This window comes from Sebastes fasciatus, chromosome 7 (assembly GCF_043250625.1).
Source record: "Sebastes fasciatus isolate fSebFas1 chromosome 7, fSebFas1.pri, whole genome shotgun sequence".
NCBI classification, from domain to species: domain Eukaryota; kingdom Metazoa; phylum Chordata; class Actinopteri; order Perciformes; family Sebastidae; genus Sebastes; species Sebastes fasciatus.
Genome location: NC_133801.1, coordinates 4,419,880 through 4,446,928, shown reverse-complemented (window position 1 = coordinate 4,446,928; position 27,049 = coordinate 4,419,880). Strand labels below are relative to the sequence as shown.

The 27,049-nt window shown below is 40.7% G+C and overlaps 1 protein-coding gene across 3 annotated transcripts; it reads right to left on the bottom strand.

Moving 5' to 3' along the window:
* pak4 (p21 protein (Cdc42/Rac)-activated kinase 4) lies at window positions 1-27,049 on the bottom strand. Of its 3 annotated transcripts, none has more exons than XM_074641116.1 (11): window positions 18,518-18,802; window positions 8,529-8,765; window positions 8,055-8,257; window positions 7,694-7,901; window positions 6,640-6,873; window positions 5,520-5,978; window positions 4,916-5,049; window positions 3,887-4,013; window positions 1,265-1,390; window positions 1,051-1,185; window positions 1-547 (listed from the first exon to the last, which is right to left on the bottom strand). In XM_074641116.1, the coding sequence occupies exons 2-11, from the start codon at window positions 8,727-8,729 to the stop codon at window positions 392-394; spliced, it is 1,983 nt and encodes a 660-aa protein (XP_074497217.1). In that variant the 5' UTR covers window positions 8,730-8,765; window positions 18,518-18,802; the 3' UTR covers window positions 1-391. The 3 variants fall into 3 exon arrangements, with proteins under 3 accessions (XP_074497217.1, XP_074497216.1, XP_074497218.1); XM_074641115.1 differs by lacking the exon at window positions 18,518-18,802 and adding an exon at window positions 26,900-27,049 and having other exon boundaries at window positions 42-547; XM_074641117.1 differs by lacking the exon at window positions 18,518-18,802 and adding an exon at window positions 26,912-27,047 and having other exon boundaries at window positions 42-547.

Here is a 27,049-nt window from a genome sequence, read left to right as displayed (position 1 = left end):
AAACACCGTCATGAACAGTGTTGCCAACATACATACATGTACACACACACATGTACACACACACATGTACACAAACACACGGACACACACACACACACACACACACACACACACACACACACACACACACACACACACACACACACACACACACACACACACACACACAGCCTTATTGCCTCTTATTAAGGGAATACACTCCCTCGGTTCAATGATTCACATAAGAAAATAAGAATACTCCTGCACACCGGTTTACACTCTGCAGCTCTTTCTGAGAGCAGGACCTCTCCGATCCGTGACCTCTGACCCCCCCGTGGGCCGCCTCTCTGTGTGCAGGAGTATTCTGTTCCGTCTGAACCTGCAGAGTCTGGAGGTCTAAGTGTCACCGGTTTCATCTCATCCTGTTCTGCCTCATCAGGGGGACGATGCAGGACGGCGGACCCGCCTTCGTCAGGAAGGGGTGTTTGAGGATCTCGCTGGCCGACGCCCTCTGAGCCGGGTCTCGCACCAACATCCTGTCCAGGAAGCCCTTGAGCAGAGGGGAGACCTGGGAGAGGGAGACAAGCGAGCGGGAGAAAACATCCAGGTGTTAATTAGGGATGCTAACCGATAGCTTGACTCAGCGTCTCTGTCGGGCGCATCACCTTCAGCATGCGGGTTCGGCGTGGCCACCTCCACCGCCTCTCCCAGTCATTGAAACGTGCTTTGAAAATACTCCATTCTACTGATATCTAGGATGTAACTAGACGCTGTTTATATTTCAGATCTTTATTTTATAGATTGATTAAGTTTCACATGCTCGATCAAATTCTTAACGACCATTAATCGATGGATGATTAATCGTTAACATCCCTACGCAGGTTATAATCAAACCCTGCAAGTTGTCTTTTCTCTTCCTCTTGTAGAAGCGAAGGATTCTTGTTATAAACCAAAACACTTTCTATGCATCTGATTATGTTGTTTTAGCTAAAGGACACCACAACGTCAAAGGGACAAGTCCAGATGTTTGATGTTATAATGACATCTGCTAACGGTGCTTCGTCTTTGTACCTTGTGCAGGTTCTTCAGTTTGGGAGGCAGGTTGTCTCGGATCATTTTCATGGCTTTGAGCGGCGGCTCGTTGAAGTACGGCGGCTCCCCGTCCACCATCTCTATGACCATGATACCCAGAGACCAGATATCCACCTGGACAGAGAGAGACAGTCAACAAGTAGAAGAGACGTGCTTGTTTACACAACAAATAGCAGTAAATATCGAGTAGTACCTCTGGTCCATAAGGCAGTCTGGATATGAGCTCTGGTGCCATCCAGTACGGCGTTCCCACCAGAGACTTCCTTCTTTGCACTTCCTTTGATACCTGGGCACAGAAACCAAAGTCTGACAGCTTCACCTGGAGACACAAAGAAGAAACAATGAATGTCAGGATTATTTTTCACTTTAAGTACAAAACGTAGTGACAAAGAGTTTTTATTAACATCACGTTTGTTTATGTGAGGTTGGAGAAAATACAATAACTCTCTGACATAGCTGACATAACCCTTTAGATCTTAACCCACATGTAGATAGAGTTTGAAAACAGCTGTTGGACCAGTACTGTAGCTACAGAAGACACATGGACCGTGAGCATTTCTGGTATTGTGACATCCCTACTTTAAATATAAAATACAAAAAAAAGATGTGTTTCAGCAAAATAAATATTCAGTTTGGGGATCTGAGGCACATCTTATGCTTCATTAGTCAAGGAGTCCAGCCCATGAGATTTGCTCATTTGCTAATATCCACCCATCTTTCTGAGAAAGTTTGAGCATGGCTGGGTATCTAGATACAGGGAAGCAGCCTCCAGGGCCGGCTGTTAGCCTTGAGGTGGCTCAAAAAGAGAAATGAAACACACTTGCTGTGAGAACCGGTGCATACTGTACATGTATGAACAACTCTCATACAGTAGATGGGACCAGGTTCTGAACTTAGCACCCGCCAGCCGCCAAATGCGGGTTAATTGTTGGCAGTGGCGGGTAAAATCATCAGCAGCATTACCAGCAGTATGAGCAACATGACTCAGACCCTGCAGGTGTTTGTTTTTTTATGCCTCACAGAGCAGAAGAAGAAGAAGTTGAGTGTCACTGTGAGGCCTGCCTGTCCATGCGTACTGCTGCAGGCCACAGCAGCTCATAAAATCATGCAACCACAAACACTCAGCTGTCTTCAAAGACGCTGTGGTTGACGTCTTGGCTCATCTTAGTATCACATGTGTGACTTGCACACATATGGTAAGGTTGTGCAAGAGACTCAGCAAAACGATCTACATCAGACATCTACATCGGCCTGTACTACAAAGTGAGTTCAACATACCCAGAATATCTTCTCGTTATCTGGCTCAACTAACCCTAACAACCGAGATCACGCTCAGCGATCCTACGGTGCTGGTTATCAACTCGGTAAATCAACCCAGGGTTTCATCATCTGGTTATGTTCACATGAACGGTACGGTGTTTACAGCATATGACCGATCACAGACATGGACAAGTCTACTGTCAGCAGAGCGGCACATTTTGCAAAGGAAGAGCAAGCTATGATATTCGACAAATACGAAGAAGTTAAACACATAATCCAGACTAAAAGCAACACAGTTGAAGCTGCTAAATGCAGGAAGGACAGCTGGTAAAAGAAAAAAAAATGCGGATGTGTGAATGTGTAAATTAACAGATTAATTTAACAGAATACTCAGCTGTCCTTTTTGCGTTTCACAATTTAATCTGAGTTGTTTTTAGCCTTGATTATGACTTTAACTTCTTCATATAATATTGTCATACGATCCGTGCACCGAGCTCTGATTGGTCAGTAGGCGGTGCTTTTATACGAGCTGATCTCTTATCTGGAACATAACCTGCAGGTTAGGTGTTCAGCATAAGTTACCATGGTGATCCACTGTCGTAGGACGGAAAACCCAGAGTGAGACCTGAAGTAACCTCTCTAAACCCAAATTACCAAATCATTTACAAAATATGTGATCTTTAGGATCTAACCAATATGAAGAAAGTCACAAGTTAAACCGGAAGGTTTGTCTCAACTTTGTTGAAATGGTAAGAGTGGTTGAAACCGCAGCTCAGCAGAACCACCCATCCATGCAGATTCAGCAAAGGGGCTTGTGTAATTTGTGTGCACAAATGAAACACTACAGCAGAAACTCAGACCACTTGAACTACACAAGAGGCTGAGTTCCCTTTTGCCCTGGTCTCACGGTACATGGTTCATTTTTTGTGAAAAGCAGAAACGTGCTTGGCAGGCAGGAAGCGATGTGGCACCCGCCTCAGCTCTACAGTAGTGGTTAACAGAGTGGCATTTAGTTCCCTTTTACAACCCAACCTTTCCTTTTATTCTTGTAACACTGGGTGAAGTTCTGTCAGTGGCCTCATTAATGATCGCTGCGTGATAATGATGGCCTACTGGATCATTTAAATGGGACAGATCTGAGTGACACCTGTGCTTGTCCCGCTATGACTAGTCAAAATGTCTGCAGAGAGAATGTTTTTGTCCTGCCTCAGCCACAGTGTTGTGGTTTGACATATATAAAAGCAGATGTGTGCTGCTACTAATTTGAAAAGAAAACTACACTATTCACTTTATATCTGTTATATCATCCTGTAGCTTCCCAGTGGTGTTCCGTATGTATTCAAAGCGTTCACATTATTAATAAACGTATTGATTAGCTTACTTCGGTAACCTACGTCACTGCTTTTTGACAACAGCTGAGTGGGCGGTTCCATTTGAAAAAAACAGAACAGAACGCAGACCGACCCGCATTAAATTATTCTTTAATATCTTTTAATAAAGAGCTCTGCCTGCCTAAAAAGAACTAAAGATGCAGCTGGAAGCGTGTGGTACATACGCGGCCATCATGAGTGAGGAGGATGGAGTCACTCTTGATGTCTCTGTGGATCACTCCCTGTGTGTGGAGGACCGCCAACCCCTTCAGGACCGACAGACACACCGTGGCGATCTGCTCCTCGTTCATCCTGCAGGGGGAAGGAGACGCAACAGAGATTTGAAGTTGTTTGTATGAGCGGTTCTTGAGAAACACAACAGGCCTGAACAGGCATGATTTCAACGAGCACTGCACCAGTTTATATGATTCAGACCAGGCCATTCTGCATAAAGAGTACTTTTTAACACTTAAGTATATTTTGATGCTAATACGTATGCATTTTTACTTAAGTAAGATATTAAATGCAGAACTTTTACTTGTAACAGAGTATTTCTACACTGTGGTATTGCTACTTTTACTGTTTAAAAGATCTGAGTACTTCTTCCTCCACTGATGGTAGTACTGTACATATATCTGTGCAGAGCACATTAGACGACACCGCCCCCTTATGGAGGAACAGAGTTTTGGTGGGATTTAATGAGGGAGATATAAAGCAGGATACAGAGTAATGGAGGCAGTAATAAGAAAAAGGGTTTTCATTTCTAATTAAAAGGCTTAAGTCACATGAAAAAATATTATTAAATCAAATATTTAAATACGATTAATCATAAATTAATCGCACAGTTTTTAACTGTTCAAAATGTACCTTAAAGGGAGATTTGTCTAGTATTTAATACTCTTATCAACATGGGAGAGGGCAAATATGCTGCCTCCTTCACAACAAGCTGGTATGACTTAATTGGTACCAATGGATTCATTATGTTTTCTAGTTTTATATGATACCAGTATCTTCACTCTAGCTTTAAAACCTCGGAAAGAACGATCGCGTTAATGCGTTAAAGAAATTAGTGGCGTTAAAATGAAATTGCGTTAACTTTGACAGCCCTAATGAAAATATATTTATTACATGGAATAAAAGGTCATATATACCCCCCCCCCAAAGTTGCGAGGCGCTACGTAAATGACTTGATACACATAAAAAAAGTTTCTCACCTGGTGTGGGTCACAATGTCGGTGAGAGCTCCTCCCTCCAGGAACTCCATGACGACCCAGAGCTCGTCTCCCACCAGGTAGCTGTTGTACATCTCCACCACGTTTTCATGGTGATAGTCCCGCATGATCACCACCTGCAGTTACCATGGAAACAGATGGACACACAGACAGGGTATAATTACACTGGAATCAAAAGAGTGCAGGTAGAGAGACTATCGTGTGTCTGTGGGGTCGATGCTCTAATCGATCAACAACCATCGGACACACTGAAGCCCGATCACTCGTGAGCCGACCGTCATCTACGGTAGGTGATACTCTGACTATGGATCAGTACCTCATACAACCCCACTTCAATACACATGAACTATCCCTTTAAGGTAGGCTGGCTTTTAAGGTGACTCAGCTATTCTCGTGTTATTGACAAGCTGCTCCACCGAGTTTTGCTCAGCACCCAAAAAACAGATACCGCCCAAGCCTAGTAAACGCTGCTGTCTGCGGTGCAGCCGTCATCGAGCATCAGATGATGCATTTTATTATCACACTCAGTGTGTTCGGACATTGAGTTGCTCTGAATCACAGCATTCACTACATCACGACCTCTTACCTCGTTGAAGAGGAGTTCTCTGCGTTGTTGTTTCCTCAGATCCATCTTCTTCACAGCAACCAGTTTCCCAGTGGTCTTCACCGTGGCGATACACACGATCCCCGTGGACCCCTCTCCTATCTTAATGTAGTGGTCCAGGTAGGTCCGCGGATCGCCGGGATCCACCACCATCTGTAGCGCCGCTCTGAACTGCTCATGGGAAACCCTCTGGGGCTCCCTCTGCGGCGAGCGGCCCTGGGGCGGAGCACCTGGTGCCGGGGGCCCAGAGGATATTGGGGGCCGCGGGGCTGGAACGCTGGGGTGAGGGGTGTGTGGGTGCTGGGTGGCCTCAGGGGTCAGGCTGGGGTGGGAGGTGTGATGAGGGTGCGGGTGGCTTACAGGGGGCTTGGAGCCGGAGGAACCTCGGCTGGAGCCGCTAGAGGGGCCGTTTTGAGGGGAAGATTCATGGTGTCGGCCCGGCTGGAAGGAAGAGAACGTCATCACAAACAGAACAAATAATAAATCTAGAGCCAAGTTGTGTATAAATAACTTGCATCATTGAAAATATGAATATCTAGGGCTGTCAATGTTAACGCCATAATAACACGTTAACGCTAGTATGACATATGACATATCTTCGGCGAGCTACTATGACATGGTATCTTCACTCCAGTTTTAAAACTGAGCCCGCTATGACCTCCGAAAGATCAATATTGCAAGTACGCCTTAATGCATTAAAGAAATTAGTGGTGTTAATATGAATTTGCGTTAACTCGTTATTATCAAGTTACCTTAGACAGCCCCAGTTTTTTAACATTACAGCATGTAAACATGTTATAGTAGAAACATAAAATAATAATATATAAAATTAACCTGAAAATGAGCTTGATATGGGACCTTTAAATTTCCTTTTCATTACGTGAGTACCTTGATTTCATACTGATACAGCACTTTGGCACAATGTTCTTCTGTTTATAAAAAGCCCTGAACTTGAACTGCTTCTAGAGGGCAGAATCGGCTAAATTTGACCTGGAGAACAAAGAGCAAGGTGATAAGAGCTATCATCCATCAGCCAGCGGCTAAATTTGCAGCCGTCTGCCTTTTTCTCTCAGTCAACCGTTTCTCCTCCTGCCGTCCCTACCTGTCCTGTGGGGCTGCGTCCGCCCTCGCTGTCCGCCCTCGGGTAGGTGTTAAACGGCCGTGTGGTCTGTTGCGCGGTCTTCATCACTCCCTCTGTTACTGGCAGGTTTGGGGTGCGGATGTTGGGCCCAGAGAGAGGCCTCTTGTCCTTGGGAGACTGAGGGCTGCCATCCCGCACCATGTAGCTGGACTTTGGCCTTTGGTCACTGGGTTGATCCCTGTGAGCCGCCTGCTCCTGAAGAGAGGCAGGGTTTGGGTGAGAGATGGAGGGATTATCGGCATGTATGAAAGGGTAAATGGATAGAGGAAAGGTGGATCAAAATTAGGGGTGGGAAAAAAAATTCACCACCGTATCACAATTCTATTTTTACGATTTTGAAATAGATTTTTTTAATGCCAGAATCGGCACATTTGCTTCATTTGAGTCTATGCAGAGGTAGAAGGAAGTTACCGCTTTTATTGTTGTAGTCTGAGTAACGTGACGTCATATCCGTTCAGTATCCGTCAACCAAAACAAAGAGAGTCTGACATTTATGTTAAATGCATTCAAACGGCCCCGATGGAGCTGACCATGGAAGTATAAAGAGAACGGAGCTGACGGGAGAGCTAGAGACCACCTTGGAGAAGTTAGAGGAAGTATACACTTGGGACTACGTCCGGTTTTCTAAATAAGGTGTTAACAAAGGGAACTGTATATACACAATACATCTATGGAATTAAGATTGATTGGATTATATTCACCAGAAGTATAAAACATTACACGTCCCGTATAAATTAAAAAGAAAATACCACTAATTTGTGAGGGAAATTTGTTTATTCAAATCTATTCTTTGATTTTTGAGTTGCTGGAAAAAAATTAATAAATAACTCCTGATAATGACTGATATATTTGACTTCAGGACATCTCTGACTACATACCTGCTGAAAATCAAACATTTTTACTGTATTAATTAAGATATTTCCCGAAGTAAAAGTCCCTAGAAGTGTATGGTTCAACTTTTTCCCATGGTCTAGTGATAAAAAAGTTAACAAACGGGTTCATCTTCAGTCCCTACCTGGTCCCGGTCCCGAGGCTCTCTGTCTCTGTGAGGAGGAGGAGGAGGGCCGGAGCCTGGTCTGTCTCTGTGGGCCCGGCTGGGCTCTTGGCCCCGGGGCTGCTGCTGGGGCCGACCCTGGACTGCCTCGTCCCACTGAGGACGGAGCGCACGCTGACCCTGGCGGGGGTCACCTACGCTCTGTTGGCGGTCCGGTCTGGGTCGGTCTCTGAGAAGCAGAGCGATGCAAAGGTCATTGACGATACTTGTGTTGGTGTAACGGCTCATTGGCTTGTATTGACAACACCTTTCCCATTATTAAGTTATGATGTCAACATGTTGCAGTTTAACCTTCTGAGACCTGCGAGGGTTAACTATTTACCTGTCTTGGTGTGAGTAGTGTCTGTGGTGAGGGTCTCCGTTCTCCTGCCCTCCCACTACTGAAGAGCTGGAGTCCTTGCGAGGCTGGATGGGAGGGCTTCCTCGTCGCAGGGAGTTGGAGCGAGTCACAGACATGGTGTCAAACTCATCCAACAGCCAGGTCAGAGAGCCGTCCACTCCAAGCTTGCTGCCACGTACAATTGTCTGGAAATTTTGAACAAAAAAAAAGTGGACTTTAGTGGATAGTGAACCGGATGAGAGGCCCTAACATACAAAACATATCTTAAAGGGCGGGTCCATCTATGTTCTTTTTCCATTTTTTTCAAATGGAAACGCCCACTCAGCTGTTGCAATTAATTAAGTCGAAATGCAGCTTGATCAAAATTCACAAACTAATAAACATAAGTCATCATGACATTCAACACAGTTTTTCCTAAAACAACTTGTTTGTTGTTTTGGTTTTTGCTCATCCCACCTTGCGCGGCTCTACAGTAGTGATGACAGTCGCGTCGATGAAGGGTTTGGGCCTTTTGGCCGTGTCTTCGATGAGCGACTGCCATTGCCGCGGCAACCCGACAAACTTCTGCTCCTGCTCGTCAAAGTCCGTGTGTACGCGATGCTCAAAGTTGGATGGATTGGAGATCTGGATACGAGACTTCTTCTTTTTGGTGAACATGATGGCGGCTGTGGCAGCTGCAGCCGAGCATCAGACCTTCAGAGAGGAAAGAGAGAAAAGTTAACAGGAAAGAAAACCAAATGTAAATCTTCCACGTGGCACATGTAAAGCATACCACACATGCATGCAGACGGGCATAGACAGCAACTTCAGAAAACTCTCAATTACACCTGAAAACACACCTGGTTCAAATAGAGTGTAATTGAGAGTTTTCTGAAGTTGCTGTCTATGCCCGTCTGCATGCATGTGTGGTATGCTTTACATGTGCCCCGTGGAAGATTTACATTTGGTTTTCTTTCCTGTTAACTTTTCTCTCTTTCCTCTCTGAAGGTCTGATGCTCGGCTGCAGCTGCCACAGCCGCCATCATGTTCACCAAAAAGAAGAAGTCTCGTATCCAGATCTCCAATCCATCCAACTTTGAGCATCGCGTACACACGGACTTTGACGAGCAGGAGCAGAAGTTTGTCGGGTTGCCGCGGCAATGGCAGTAAACCCTTCATCGACGCGACTGTCATCACTACTGTAGAGCCGCGCAAGGTGGGATGAGCAAAAACCAAAACAACAAACAAGTTGTTTTAGGAAAAACTGTGTTGAATGTATGTATATATGTATGTATTTACTTTATTGTAACTATCTAGTTAATATTTTCTTTTATTATAGGTAAGGTTTATCATTGTTAATATGTTATATATACTATAGGGCTATCAATCAATTAAAATATTTACTCACGATTAAACGCATGATTGTCCATAGTTAATCGTGATTAATCCCAAATTTTTTTTATCCATTCAAAATGTACCTTAAAGGGAGATTTGTTAAATATTTAATATTCTTATCAACATGGGAGTGGTATAAATAGGCTTGCTTTATGCAAATGTATGTATATATTTAGTACATTTATTTTAGTTTTCTAGTCTCATATGATACGGGTAGCTTATGCGTTAAAGAAATTAGTGGCGTTAAAACGAATTTGCGTTAACACGTTATTATCGCGTTAACTTTGACAACCCCAGTAAAAACATTAAAATCGTGGTTGTGGTAAACTGGAATAAAAACCTGCAGATGGTGGATGATTTCTGAATTTACAAACTATCCTGTGAAGCACGGCTCTCCATTTTTGGCTTGGGTGTGAATAGTCTCCCTCTTTGTCAGTGGGTATCAAAGGAGACACTCCCAGTAGTCAAACAGAGGCTCGTTAGTGATCAGTGTGGTATCAGCAGAACCAGAACCTGCTGGGCAGCTGACCAGAGGGGGGCAACAGGAGTGGGAGGGCCTGTTAAATTCTGCCACAGCCTTCTCTTCATGTTTTTCTACAAAATACTGCACCCAAGAACTAAAAACAGGGGAAATCAAAAGCAAGGCAGTGAAAAAAGATGCAGGGATGTGAGGAGCAGAAGGCGGATGGTGAGCTGAGTGAGAGGGTCTGGGCGGGTCATAAGTTAGAGGGCATGAGTCACGCTGCAGCGTTAATAAAGCCTTTCGCAGCAGGAGTGTTTGAAGTCTAGCAGGACCCGCCCAGGAACACACTGAGAAAAGTGAGGTTCACAGCCAACAATGACAACACCGACACAGAGCTTCAACACTGTACTAAAAAACAGCCCAAAGAAACCAGGATACTTTGCTAATATGGATATTCATCTGCTGACATACACTGAATGTGATAACGTGGTGCAAAGCCAGCAGGAGAGTATTTTACACACCAATCTACATGCCCACTTTATGACAATCACATGCAGGTTTTTTGAATGCAGTATAAATGTGTTATTTTCTCCTATTCTAAAATGTTGTGTTTGAATATTTTTGCATACCGGGGTCCCTAAACAGTCTTGAATTATATAAATTGGGTATCACTGTAAAGCTGAGACTTGTGGATCCAATGAGCCCAACTGTATTCATGTGTGATGATGTTAGTCCCCATAGGAGACATTTCATTGTTGTGAAACCATTTTTTTAAAAACATGACCTCACTGTATAAAATGACCTGTGGTGACCTCTACGATAATCACAGCCTCATGAAACTTTACAGTCACAAACTAGAGACCTGGAGCATTCAGAGGATGGATGGCTTTCCTAGCTAGATTGACAATGAGGGGGTTTCTGAGCAGTTTTTGGAGAAATCTCCAAAATGTCAAAAGTTTTTTAGCACAGCATGGTTTTTTCTATGGTGTTCCTCAAGGTGTCTTAATGTGGTATTTTGGAGGGATTATTGATCACTTCTATCAAATCTCGAGTGGTAAAAAATGATAAAAATATGTAGCACCAAATCTGTGTAACAAATGATATCAACCCAAACATTGCTGCAACAATTTATAAGACATAATAGAGCATGGGAATGACCATCATATACTTCTATCATAATGTTCTAAATCTTTATACACCTTTACAATTAATTTTAATGAATTCATTAATTAAATCATGTTTATTTCTGATTTATGACTAGATCAACTTGACACATGATGTTCACCACTTCTATGTGACGTCTACTGTTGACCTGCTATCTCCCCCTAAAGACCCCCTGTATCCCCCAAAAAGACAAAAACGGCTCTATTGTGGGTCTCAGAGGGTGAATTAATAGCTTTGCTTATAAATTACTATCTAATGTCATAGCTTTTTAATGACAACACAGAATGAGAATATAAATCATAATGTATTCCAGTGTTTTTGTTTTCCAGAAGCTGCCGTCACAGTTGTCTTCAAAAGTTTAAGCTGATTTTCAGCACAATAATTAGACATTTTTCAAATATATCAAATCAGATTTTTCACTATTGATCTAGTGCCAGTATCCTCAAAGTGGGAAAGTGATTTCATCTCATAGTCATCCATGCGACAGTACCACAATATGATCTATGCTCAGTTTACTCCACCGAACTACCAACTCTGGATTTTATAACCATTAGAAAAGTGTCTCATAACAGCGAGGTTACAACACTGGTGATAAATGCCTCTCTGCAGTCATAATGAATCTGGTGACAACAGAGAAGAGGCGTATAAATCACTGTAGAGGCCTATCATTAGTGCTGGACTGAGACAGCAATACAGCCAATCAATGCATCTCTGGCACACAGATAGTAACTGCTGCCTTTAGGACGGCCCAAACTAAAAGATTTTATCAGATCTTAACAGATGTGTAAAATGTGAGTGAGCCCACACATAACGACATGTTACGTTAAATTTAACAGTTTTGTTCCTATAGTGTGTGGAGAGCAACGATTTGGCCAAAACAGCACACCACACACTAACAGATTCATTCATAAATAACAAGGACTAAAATAAACGGAAATATCACAAAATCTCTCGCAATCAAACGTGAAAACAAACATGGCGGACGACGGGCAGGAAGAATTAGCGATGTTAGTTCTTACTCTGTACTGAAAATGCATTAAGGATGGATGAATGAAGTCACGTTAAATAAACACTCGTGTTGTTGCCACAAATCAACAAGTTGGTCCTCCATTTCTGAGCTCCATCTTACTACTACTTTATGCTTCACGTTTTGCATTAGCTCATGCATTAGCCACGGCCGCCATGACGGCGATGGTTGTCCTTCTGCTTCAGTCAGCTTGGTTTTCAATGGGCTATTGTTCATTCCCACATGACTGCGTATTCGGCTGTCCTCAGGGTTCCCCACACACAGCAGGACTTCCGATCGTAAATATTGAACAAGTTTAATATAGGGATAATAACACGGTAGCTGGAGAAACCATACAGAGCACAATAACATCAACCAGTATGTACATGCAACCAATGATTAGATCAACAATCGGCAAGATGGTAACGTTTATGGGCTGTTAATTAATGGCTTGAGTCCCAATATCTTATTGAAACTATACGGAGCTTCAATAAGCCGTAAATCAGTATAAAAATGGTGATATGGGGATTGAGAATGACATCGAGCGTCTCATAGTCACAGACAGCGGTCTGGCTGTGAATCACGGAGAATTGTGGCTTTCAGATCTTGAGCTTTTTTTTTTATTTGCAGCATCTGGAGATATCTGGAACTCTGAGCTTGAGCGGTTGTGGGTGAAAAACAAGATTTTACTGCTGCTGTCAAGAGCCAAGACACGATAAAGTTTAAATGTGACGAAGGCTGTTTGGCAAACAGTAAACTGATTACAGAGCTCTGAACTCCAAGAGTTTGATTTGAGAGAGAACTTTATTCACTTGGTGCCATGACTGTTTGTATTACGAATAAACTAGGGCTGTCAATCGATTAAAATCTTTAATCACGATTAATCGCACAAATATACATCAAATACACAAAATACAGAAAAAGAATATATTGAATATTTTTTCCTGTATTGCACAAGCCTTGTACCAACAGACAGAGAGTGGGAGAGGTGTTAGGGGAACAGGTGAGCTGCAGGCAAACAGCCAAGGAGAGTGATTAACAGCTGCAACAGGTGTACGATCACTCCGCCGTCTGACCCGCGCAGCCCCCAGGGCTCAGCTGACCAAACCCCCCTCCATATCCCCATCACCATAAAACAGGAAACACTGTGTGAGAACCACAGACATGAATAACAGGTGTCTGCTCTACCAGACCACTAGATGATTTGTTTCATTTAATAGACCCTTTTACAGAGCAAACATAGATGACGTAGGTAGGTGTGCGCACGTAGTTTGGCAACAGAAGTACGGCGGCTTGCAATGGCTTGTCAAGCTATGCAAGGGCATGAACTACCTACCAGGGATCGCGAATGCAACCTAACCAAATTGACTTTCCAGATCCATGTGCTATCAGTGAGTGGGTGGAAGACATTACCAAGTGGCCCAGTATTCAGTCAGTCCAGATATATATAAACCAGGGCTGTCAAAGTTAACGCGATAAAAATGAAGTGAAATTTATTAAGACTTTTTGAGACCTATCGATACATGCAGACACCCTGGTCCAACTACTACAGTATGAAGTAAAACAACAGAAAGTTCAAAGATAAAAGTGATCTTGAGTCAAGGTATAAATTATGTTCTGCAACTGGGACATGGTTTTTGACAGACAAATCATTTCACCTGAGGATAAAACAGTAGAAGAGCTACACAGCTGCTCCCTTCCACCTACTCGAACAGTTTTAATGCTCTCTCTCTCACACAGAGTAAACCAGAAGCTATAAAAGGACTCCTCCTCTCACAGAGCAAAACAAGCAGATCCCTCCCTGAACACAACAATCACTGTAGTTATAGCTTCCCTGTGTTTCCCCCTCCCTCCTACTCCAAATCCATCAGTGTCTCATCAGCCCCACCACTCCCCTCTAACTCTCTTTCTGCTCTCCTCCCCCCTATAACAGCCTCCCACTCTCTCCCTGTATGCCTGGCTGAGCAGTGAGAAAGCCTGTCTGGTCAGCGGGTCAGAGCCCGGCTGATAAGCTCTGGATGAAGCTGCTGTCCTCTGGCCTCATTCAAGTACTGCACATGGGTGGTCCCGTCCACGCTCAGAAAAAGACACCGTCAGTCACAACAACAACACTATTTGTCTGTAATGATACAGTCGGGGCTGAGACAGTTGGAACCAAATTTATAAGGGCGGCGAATTTGTTAAGAAACATGCTTTTTGATTCTGCTTATTGATTCCTGGAAACAATTCTAAAAGCTTTTACGAACGGGGGAGTGACGAATAAACGACACGAAACTGTGAAATACTCGCCTGCGAATATTATACGTCTAGGGCTTTATTTTGTTAAAGGTAAGAACGGAAGGAGTGGATCTGGTATGCGCTGCCTTTCTCAAGGTTGATAATAAAGTTGACATCCTGGTTCGGACAACGTAGAGCCTCTGTGTCGTGGTTTCATGAATATAGACACAACTCAATGCGTTCCGCACAATGTGATCGATGATGCCTTAGTGCAAAAGCTCAGAAAATCGTCCTTGTTCTGAAAAAAAAAAGTCGCTTTTTCGCCACTTAACATTTGTGTTCTGTGTGAAAGTACTCATGACAAAAACAACGGTTTGAAAAAGCATATTAAGGGGGGAAATAATAGCACAAACATTTTCTGTCATCTTGGTGATTTACAAAATGTATTATCGACACAGTGGTGACCTCACATCAAGTCGTCTATCGCTGATCTGCCTTTTTTTTAAGTAACAAGTGACAGACACCACTACTTTGCAAACACCTCATCAGCATCGGCCACGACAAAGAGCATGCACCACACATTTCCTCCCTCCGGTCTAATGGTTTTCTGTCTGTGGCTCCAATGAGACATACCTCGCATAACTAGAATACACCAACAACACTCAGCCAATGTAAACACTTCAAAGAGACAAAATAAATCTTTATGGCACCAGATGATTCATTTCAGAGAGCTTTTTACCTCATTACCAACTTGTAACAAGGCAAATTAACCCATGTAATTACTTGTTAGCCTTCAGCTGAGACAGTGATTTAGAAAGTGAGATGCCAAAAAGCAGACAGCAGTATTCAGGTTACCATTGTTGTTGTTGTGGTGTTCTTACATTAGCTTGCTGGTGCTGAATCAGGGGGGATAATTAATAGCCTGTTCTCTCACTACTGCAAACACACTTAGGACAGCACCTCTCTCCCAGCGTTTCCCAGATTTATAAAGTGCTGTGCAAACATACTGTACACTGTGTGACCTTGGAGCTACTGACGTAACAACCATCGGCCAGCTCACAACAGTGGTGGAAAGTACACAAGTACTGTATTTTAAAGAGCGGGTCCATCTGCGTTCTGTTCTGTCTTTGTCAAATGGAAAAAGTGACGTAGGTTACCAAAGTAAGCTAATCAATACGTTTATTAATAATATGAACGCTAGCACTAGCTGAGTCAACGTTAGCCGTGCTAAGTTCAGAAATAACTGAAAGGGTTAGTTTTGATTTTTTTAAGGGGTTGTATGTTCTCCTGTGTTCTGCAAGGGAAAATGACTGTTTTCACTTCCCCATCGGAAAGGGCTGTCTGACGGCGAGGTAAAGCAGTTGTGGACGGGAGCAGCAGAAAAAATATTTTTTTTTAGCCGCCTAAAAAAATAACGGTTTAAGTGTACGCTATATTTCGAATATTTTCACCGCTTCACCTCGCTGTCAGACAGCCCTTTTCGACGGGGAACTACAGCCGTTATATTGCTGTCTTTAAAGCTACCAGACCAGACTCTGTTCACAAAAAAAATATGTAAAATAGGTACTTTGACCAAAATTTGAATGCTCAGATTTGAATACATAAGAAACACCACTGGGAAGCTACAGAATGACATAAAAACCTAAAATAATAATAATCAACCCACTTAAACTTGTAATGGAGTATTTTTGACATTGTTGTACTTGAGTAAAAGATCTGAATACTAAAACAGTGTATCTGTGTCACTCTCAGCTTCAGTTTAAGACTGAGTGGGCCTGCTAACATCTGTCTACTATTACAGTGAATTAGAACTGGTGGTTACACTTCAAGTTCACATGACATGAAACTGCATCGACAAGCCGATGTTAATATTATGAGATCTCAAAAGTAACAGGTTAACAACAGATTTCCTTGATTACATGCAATTTTTAGGCTGTAGCGGGCTCAGTTTTAAAGCTAGAGTGAAGATACTGGTATCATATGAAACTAAAAAACCTAAAGAATCCACTGGTAACAATGATGTCATACTAGCTTGTCAGAAAGAAAGAAATAACGCTCCAAAGTTACGCTAAATTTTGGGGAGGAAAAACTGTCATGGCCATGTTCAAAGGGGTCCCTTGACCTCTGACCTCCAGATATGCGAATGAAAATGGGTTCTATGGGTACCCACGAGTTTCCCCTTTACAGACATGCCCACTTTATGATAATCACATGCAGTTTGGGGCAAGTCATAGTCAAGTCAGCACACTGACACACTGACAGCTGTTGTTACATGTTGGGCGGCAGTTTGCCCTGTTATGATTTGAGCATATTGTTTTATGCTAAATGCGGTACCTGTGAAGGTTTCTGGACAATATCTGTCATTGTTTTGTGTTGTTAATTGATTTTCAATAATAAATATATACATATATATACATACATAAACGTCCATTTTCAGAAAAATTGTAATAGAAAAAATAAATATCTAATATTAATATCTTATAATAATGTAAGTAATCAACTGGGGACATTTCATAGTGATCTCTATTCTATATATATTTTTTATCATATTCACCTGTAGTGTGTCAACATGCATGAAACAAACTTCCTGGAAAGGAGCAACTTCTTGCACAAAGGAGCAACTTCCTAGCGAGTTACCACGGAGACAAAGTGTGAATCACGACCAAACTCTTCTCCATGTGTCACCAACACTTGTGCAAAGAGAGACAGATGACCTGGAGTGCAACAGCTGCTTGGACAGTCACAGATATGAGCAGTCAGCACTGAGTTGCCAAGTCTGTTTATTATAAGAGACTCTGGGCTACTTTTCCTGAAAAGTCGCTTACAAATATTGGTAGGGTTGCGTTTTTTTTTTATAGCTTGTTTCTTATTTGGGTTTGCTCCGGTTTCTCTCCAACTATTCGCAGGCAGTATGCCGTAATTGTAAGTGTGATATATATGAGCACATCATGCCGATCTGGCTCAACATGTTAGCACTAAAAAACATAAAAGAAACACAGCATCGTTCTCTTTAATGAGGCTTACCGACACTGGATTCACGGTCTTTGGAAAAAAATAAAACGTAATGCAAAAATTAAATTAAATGTTCAACTTGTTTAAGTAAGAAAAATGTAAAGTTACAAGCTAAAAATGAAATACAAAAATGAAATAAAATGTTTTACTACTTTAAGTTTAGTTTTCAGCAAAACGTGGCCCAGTATTATGATGTCACTGGAAGTCGGGAGGGATGCGAGAGACAATGGGAATTTATTCTGAATTTATATAACTTTCTTTATATAGATGTATATATTTTTTATTCTCATTTATTTTATTTTTATTACTTTATTAATGTACCCCTTTTAGTATGTATATGCTGTTGATGTACTTTTATTTTCTAAAGTAAAATAAATAAATAAATAAAAAAGAGAGCTGATGAAAATTTATATTACTTTTCCTTTATATAGATGTATATATTTTTTTATTCTTATTTATTTTATTACTATAATAAAAAGAAAAAGACAGAGAGAGCGATTAGGACATTAGGTTTCTATTAGAAACCTAACGTCCTGTCAAATAAGTAGTTATTTTTATTTATTTATTTACTTTATTGATGTACCCCTTTTTTGTATGCATACTATTAATGTACTTATATTTTCTAAAATAAAAAAAGAATAAAAGTCGATGAGAACTTATTCAGAATTTATATTTCTCTTTCTTGATATAGATGTATATATTTTTTATTCTTATTTATTTTCATTTATTTTTTTACTATAATAAAAAATCTAAATGCAATGCAATGCAAAAATGAACTGAAATGCATGCAGTCCAAAATAAATTCATACATATATATGAAGTGCCTCTCTCTTTCTTATATTGTGGTAGGTAAGGTCGCTTCTTTTGGGCTTTTTTGGGGGGAGAGTTGCTTCTTTTGGGCTTGTTTCTATAGACCTGGTTGCTTGTTTCTCTGGCAGTCAGTGACAGGTTAGTAATGTTCAGTCAGGAGGAGAACTAAGAGTCCAACACATCATCCCTCGCTCCCTCCCTTCACACAAGGCAAACAATAAAGTTATTATGCTGTTTTTTCTTCCTCTGCCTCTCAGTTAATCCATGCTGGGAGATTTTAACAACAGAGTTTTGTTGTTGTGGCCCAGATTAACTTTCAGCAGCAGCACAAGTTGTGCTCAAACTACAGGAGTTAAACTATAACACAAAGTGTGAATAAATAAAACTACTGATACTCACTTTTCGTCAGGTACAGCAGCACACACTATCCACCTGATCTCATGTCGGAAACGCAGCAGGACGAAGAGAAGAGGAAAGAAAACTGCAACAAAGTTGCTTCCGCGAAGAACTTAAACTCACTTCAACTCGTCGTTACGTCTTTGTGAAACACCGGACCCGGTGACGGTTAACGGACGGTAACATATAGGCTGTGTATATTCACAGCTACGGAGAAAGTGCCGTCGCTTCTTTGGGCTGTAAATACAAAGTGTGTCGCATTCCTTCAGCAAAACGCGGCCCAGTATCATGACGTCACCGGAAGGAGAGAGGGAGGAGAGAGATGTTCTTCTATTGATGTACTTTTATTTTCTAAAGAAAAAAAAATTAAAATTAAAAAAAATTAAATAAAAAAGAGAGCTGATGAGAATTTATTCTGAATTTATATTACTTTTTCTTTAAATAGATGTAAATATGTTTTATTCTTATTTATGTTATTTTTATTACTTTATCAATGTACCACCTTTTTGTATGCATATACTGTTGATGTACTCTTATTTTCTAAAGTAAAAAAACAAATAAATAAGAGAATTTATATAACTTTTTCTTTATATATATTTTTTATTCTTATTTTTTTTTTTTTTTACTATAATAAACAATTTAAATAAAAAGGAAAGAGACAGATTAGGACGTTAGGTTTCTATCAGAAACCTTATGTCCTGTTAAATACGTAGTTATTGTTATTTATTTACTTTATTAATGTACCCCTTTTTGTATGCATATACTGTTGATGTACTTATATTTTCTAAAATAAAAAAAAAATTAAAAATTAAAATACAAAAAGAGAGAGCCGATGAGAATTTATGTTACTTTTTCTTTATATAGATGTATGTATGTTTATATGTTTATTCTTATTTATTTTATTTTATTTCTTTACTATAATAAAAAATAAAGCTCTACCACTGCACCATTGAGCGGCCATTGTCAAAAAAGCTGCAGTTAGCAGAAGGCTTAACTATTTGTAACCCTTTCTCTCCATCTCCGAAACGCAACGCCGATATTGTACGACTCTCTTTTTGACTAACTTTACTGGAGGATAGTTAACTATAGGCATCCAAAGATTTATATGCCCTCAATTCTACTGAGCTAACTTAGCTTGCTAATTCCGCCACGCAACACAGAAAATGAGCCGAACGTTGTCACTCATCATTTTGGTCTTTGGAGAATCACTAATCGACATTTTTCATTTCATATACCAAACAAGTAATCGATTAATCAAGAAAATAATCAACAGATTAATCGACAATGACAATAATCGTTAGTTGCCGCCCTCATGTATTATTTTTACGGATTAGCTTTTACATGACATCACATGACAATATGACTCACTTTGTGGCACAACAGGCTGTGACACTAATTATTGCTATTTATAGCAGTCTGGTGAAGGCAGGCTGCTGTGAAATACCATGTCTGCCTGCTAATATAAACAGATCCATCACCAAAGACATTACACACATTACACACAGATAGGAAGGCAAGGCTACATGCCAAAACACTTGTCTTAAAGACAACAATACTTTGGACACGGAAGTGTTTTAATCTCATACTTTAATGCTATTTGCTAAGAGAAAAAAAAATATTGACACTGTGTCCCGCTCTGTTACCCATGATGCCAATCCAAACAGCTAAAATAGTGGCATAGTTTTAACACACTAGCGCTGCAACGAACGATTATTTTCATTGTCAATTACTTTCTAAGATCAATCGATTAGTTGTTGGTCTATAAGCCATGGTATTAGCCAGGTATTACTACTTTAAGTAAAACATTGAATGCATGACTTTTAGTTGTAACAGAGTATTTCTGTGGTATTACTACTTTTACTTAAGTACAACATGAATACTTCTTCCACCTCTGCTTGTTGGCATACTGACTAATATGTAACATTAACATCACAGAAGTTATTTCAGTCTATAAATGAGCAAATAAACCTGCTGCCTTAAATCTTATGATAACCCCCCCTAGATTCTTTTTCCTATTTCATAGTAATTTAACATAAAAACAAACATTAAAACACAGTTTATAATAGGAACCCTTTGTCAAAGCCAGCCTAAGTGAGTAGTGTGAACCACCTCCATTTGTTTCACTATCTACACTATCTGACAGACTACAAGGTGTCAGCTTCAATAGGGAAAAGGCCTGTTGACATTCCTCTGAGAGTAAAAATACAGCAGGAACAGGTCTGCTCAACGTATCGGAGCCAGACAACACACAAACCTGCCAATCGCGAGGCCGAGTTCAAACAAAGCATGCAATGTTGCTGCCAATGAGGGCTGACTTCCAGAAGCAGGTTGTGGAATGTGGAAAGGTCAATGATAAAGAGAGAGAGAGTGAGAGAGAGCGCTACGTAGATCACACAAGCTAGCTCACACATATTTCAGCACACATAAACAAACAGACCTTTGCTTGCCCTCCACTTACTGACTGGAGTATCTAGTTCAGAGAAGTCAAGTTTACTGGAAGGAGTTCATGAGCTACCTGCAACTTCAAGGATTACCTTTCTCTCTGCTCTTCCTTCCTTCCTGTCACACATAATACATCTGCCTTTCACAGGTGTATATTGTTACCTGTACTGCAGCGGTGGAAGAAGTATTCAGATCCAGGAAGTTAAAGTTAGCAATACCACACTGTAAAAATACTCCACTACTACTAGTAAGAGTCCTGCATTCAAAGCCTTACTCAAATAAAACTATGCATCAGCAAAATGTACTTAAAGTACTAAAGTTAGAGAGAGACGAATCAGGGCTCCAGACTAACCATTTTCATTGGTGGCACTGGTGCGCCTAACTTTTTAATTTGAGTGCACCAGCAGATAATTTAGGCGTTCCCAAAACTGCACCTTTTGGCATAGCAATTATACAAATTAAGCGTTTTGTCAGTTCCCATAGGCCTACACTAGAGATGTCACCATACCAGGAATTTAGTAGTCGATACCAATACCAGTGAAATTCCACAATTTTCGATAACAATTCAATACCAGTAAACACCGGTAAAAAATAAAAAGTAAAACAATAAATAAATGTCCACGGAGCTGACAGCCGCCCGCCCGCTCTTTCTCTCTCCTCCCCGGCTCTCTGAAGCTCTGCGTATGCCCGGACACCGTGTAACACCGGTAACACCGATCACTGCAGCAAGCCTACTGTTCACTTGTGGTCCGATCACTCAAACATATGTTAATGCCAGATCTCAACAAGGCCATTGAGACACACACTCTCATTTTCAAGAGAGACCTGATAAAACTTGTTGGCCACATACAGGGGGACACCTACAGGGGACATTTTGTGGCCACGGGCCATCGGGCATCCTAATCCTAAAAGTAACTAAGGTTGTCAGATAAATGTAGTGCAGTAAAAAGTACAATATTTACCTCTGAGATGTAGTGGAGTAGACGCATGAAGTAGCATAAAATGGAAAAACTCAAGTAAAGTACAAAAACCTTGATTTTTTACTTAATTACAGTACTTGAATATGTAAATTACATTCCACCACAGCTACTCAACTACTCTCATCATAACTTATTGCAGAATGATGATGTCAGTTAAACATCAAACATACTGTAAAACACATGAGTCAGTGCAGCACCATCATTACTTGCTGATGGCATGTTGTCAAAAACAGACAATGAGGTGATGTCGCTGTGAAGAGGTCAAACATCCCATCAATCTCCCCTGTCATTACTGAGGCCAGTCTTCACTCCATCAGCTGCTCTGAGATTTACTGTCTACAAGGCAGTTCTTAAATTTAGCACCAAATCTGTGTAACAAATGGTATCAACCCAAAAATTTAACTTTTGAGACATAATACAGCATGGGAATAGACATCATATGCTTTGATCATAATGTTCTAAACCCTCATACACTTTTACAATTCAATTAAATAATTTGTGTTTATTTCTGATTTATGACTAGAACGACTTGACACACAGTACTGAGCAGCATCTCAAATTAATCTTCAGGTTCCCAGCTTTCAGATGATGTACACCACTTCTACGTGACGTCTACTGTTGACCTGCTATCTCCTCCCCTAAAGACCCCTGTACCCCCCTAAAAAAGACATAAACAGGTCTATTGTGGGTCTCAGAGGGTTAACAGCACTTGATCGTGGATCCTGATCAATAGCAGCGACAGAGCACTGCAACAAGAGTCCTGCTTGTGTCATCCAGACTATTCCAGAGTTATGAGAGTGCAAAAAACATTAAGCAGCTTTTTTTCCCTCCCACTACAACATACTGCCTTTCACTAGCATTGCAACACCACCAGTACAACTGAGGTGAAACGCAGCCAACATCCAGAACTCTCTCTGTATTGTGTGTGTGTGTGTGTGTGTGTGTGTGTGTGTGTGTGTGTGTGTGAAACCTCCGTATCATTGGGAACATGCAGGCACAAGCTTGATTTTTCAGGCGAGATTAAAACAAGGGTACATGCAAACACAAGAACAAAACTCCTCAATCTGTGCAAAGTAAAAGACACACAGAGAGGAACAGCACAGAGTTTACCCGATAAACAGAGTACTATTATAGTATTAAAATTATGACTCATTATAGATTAATAGACGATCATTTTCTTGATTCATCAATTAATCTATAAAATGTCAGAAAATAGTGCCATCACAATTTTGTTTCTTTATAGTGCTTGTTCTGTCCGACCAACAGTCCAAAACCAAAAGATCTTCAGTTTACAGTAATATAATCAAGAGAAAAGAAGCAAATCATCACTTTTGAGAAGCTTACACCAGAGAACGACAAATTAAACAGTTAATCGATTATCTAAACCACACGATCTCTGTCAGAACAGAAGATGAATAATAATGTCTCTGTATGCTCTAAATCAAATACAGGAATCTTATCATTGACATTTTGCTAGGGACGCACCAATACTGGATCGGATATCTGGCCGATACTGATTCAGATAGCTCGATCGGATATCGGTGACAATGGGGCCGATCTATTCAATTCAATTCTATGTTTATATACTATATACATTATATTCTGTAATTTGAATTTCTGTTTTAGTTGTGACTAATTTGTTGCTGCATTAAAAAGGTTTACACTTGAATTGTAATTCCTGTTAATTTTGAAGATTTTTTACCAAGTTGCTGGTGTACAATTTATTATTTTACAATAAATAAAAATTATATATATATTCATATCTATGTATTTATTGGTCACATTTTGTTTTACAAAGTTAAGAAAGCAATGTTTAAGTCAGGCCTGTTGTTGCCTTACACATAAAAGATTGATCCCAGTCACTTCCACACTGTGAAACATACAGCTTATTGATTAAGTCCAGGTATCGGTATCGATATCGGGACTGAAAAAGTCAGAAAAAGTCATTGAATCGTATCGTATCGCTCTAGTTGAGCCAAATATGTCCTTGAATTGTATCGGAACCATGGAAAGTGATACGTATGGTATCGTTGTAAAAACGTATTGTTACACCCCTACTGAATAACTCGCAAAGCGTGATATAGAGATGGGGGTTGATTTCACTGCTGGGGTGTGTATATGTGAGATAGAAGAGTGACCCCTCCATACAGCTCTGGCATCCCAGGAATGTGTGGTGTGCCCAGCACTAATCGCACAACCTTGCTGACAACTAACTGCACGCAAACTCTCTTTTCCACTCACTCACGCACACAAACGCACTGCAGACATATGAATAACACACATACATAAATGCCAGCTGAGAGAAAGGGAAGAGGAGGGAACAACATTAAAGACCAAAGGACGGGAGAAATGACTAGTGCAATAAAAAGTGGAGTCAAGGAGGGGAGGGAGCAACTTAATCTCAGACAGACAATATCCTCTCTCAGCCTGGCCAGACAGCATACGGCTGAAACACACACACACACACACACACACCTGTTTCACAGGTGAAAACTAAAGTGTAACACGGTAGTGATTAGGGGTGGAAAAAAATAGCTTCACCTATACTACTTTTAATAGCAGAATCGATATATTTGCTTCAATTGAGTCCCTGCAGAGGTAGAAAGAAGTTACCGCTTATATTGTTGTAGTCTGAGTAACGTGACGTCATATCCGTTCCGTATCTGTCAACCAAAACAAATCACAGCGAGCCGAAACGAGAAAGTAGAAAACGGCGGAGGGTCAGCGTGGATACGACCTGCACCCTCACATGTTAAATCCAAAGTGGTAAACACTACACATCCAGTAAAGTATGGAAACACTTTGGGTTTCACACATTGCAGGAAAAGCAGAGCTAGACATCACGGCTAAAGCTGCATGCTAACTCTGTCATGGACAGGAAACGTTACCATATTGCGGTAACGTGCGGTCAAGCCAGCCGTCACTCTCATCTCCGTGGTCGAATGGGCCGACGTTACAACTGTAGAGCACCCATATACTGACATTTATGTTAAATGCATTCAAACGGCCCCGATGGAGCTGACGGGAGAGCTAGAGACCACCGTGGAGAAGTTAGAGGAAGTAGACACGTGGGATTATGTCCGGTTTTCAAATAAGGTGTCAACAAAGGGAACTGTATATACACAATACATATATGGAAATAAGATTGATTGGATTATATTCACCAGATGTATAAAACATTACATGTCCCTTATAAATAAAAAAGAAAATACCACTAATTTGGGAGCGAAATGTCTTTAGTCTTTGATTTTTGGGTTGCTGGAAAAAAAATTATAAATAATTCCTGACAATGACTGATATATTTGACTGCAGGACATCTCTGACTACATACATGCTGAAAAATATTTTTACAGTATTAATTTTAAATATTTTCCAAAGTAAAAGTCTCTAGAAGTGTATGATTCAACTTTTTCCCATGGTCTAGTGTTAAAAAAGTTTACAAAAATCACAATAGATCGTAATATCGAATCGCAATACTTAAAAATCGCATTACGTATCAAATCGTCACCAAAGTATCGTGATAGTATCGAATTGGGAGATAGGTGAATCATACAAGCCCTAATAGTGACTAACAGGAACCGGTTAAACGTAGCTGTACATGTGTATTATACTATCATTAATCAGTGGTGGAGGAAGTATTCAGATCCTTTACTTTCGTAAAAAGAACTAATACCACACTGAAAATACTCCACTACAAGTAAAAGTCCTGCATTCAAAACCTTACTTAAGTAAAGTAATCATGAAATGTAATGTACTTAAAGGTCCCATATTGTAAAAAGAGAGATTTCCATGTCTTTTATATTATAAAGCAGGTTTAAGTTCTATATAAATACTGTGAAAGTATCAAAACACTCAATCCATGGAGAAATACACACAGCCCCTATTCAGAAATTGTGCGTTTGAAACAAGCGGTTAGGATTTCTGTCCATTTGTGATGTCACAAATGTACAATATTAGACCATTACACAGTTTTAAATATTGCAGTGTATGTGAATGACACCAACTGACAGGATGTAAACATGGACCCAAGCTGTTTCCTAGCAACGCAATTCCGTTGCCATTCTGTTGAAAACGGAGCGTTTCAGACAGAGCATGAAAACAGGTATATTCAGACAGACAGTATGAGGAAAATAATGTTGTTTTTTGAACATTACAGCATGTACACATGTTCTAGTAGAAACACAAAATACAAGTACGAACCTGAAAATTAACATGATATGTCCCCTTTAAAGTATGACAAGTAAAGGAGTAAATACAGTACTTCATTCATTCATTCATTCTCACTGTGCAATATCATTTTCAACTTGTGCAATTTTGTTAATAGTCTGTTTATTGTCAATACTGTATATACTGCTCCTATTTTTATACTTCCTTCTATTTAAATGGTTCATATTTTGTTACACTTAGTTTAGCTCTTTTTTACTGTGTAAGCTGATGCGTCTTGTTTTTTGCTGCTGTACACTGCACATTCCCCATCTATTTTTGGAATATCTTATCTTATCTTAATGTACTTAGTTACATTACCACCACTGTCATTAATAGGGAGTTGGCTGATAGCTGTGCAGACAGATAAGAAAAGCTAATGTTACCAGAACCAGCTTTTCTCCTGGATTTGCCATTAAGCCGTGCAGCGAGCTTAGAGGGTCTTAGAGCAGAGAAACACACGTTAAACTAGCTTGTTATGTTCCCAGAGCTGCTGTTTATAACTGTTTAACAACTTTCACAAGTGACTCATCACCTTGTAACGTTACCTTTGGCTACTCCTAACTACTCCTCACACTCACAGTAAGGTTTTCTTCAAACACCACCCACACACAGAGAGAGATGGACCAGACCGCCTGGTGCTGTGGTGGTCTCCTCTAACAGACTGGAGTAGCAGCTAGCATTAGCCACCGTTAGCATCTAACCGGAGGAGCAGAGACGCGCCACAACAAACTACTAAACCTAAATATGTCTCACTCACCCCGAAACTCACAGTGAAACGTTAGTTCAGCTGCCACCGCGGTGTGGAGTTTACCGCCCCTGTGTTGAGAGGAGCAGATGAAGGATAACTTTAGAGCAACAAACCGAACTGAAGTCTTTTACTTTCCCGACGCCATGTTGGAACTGGGGG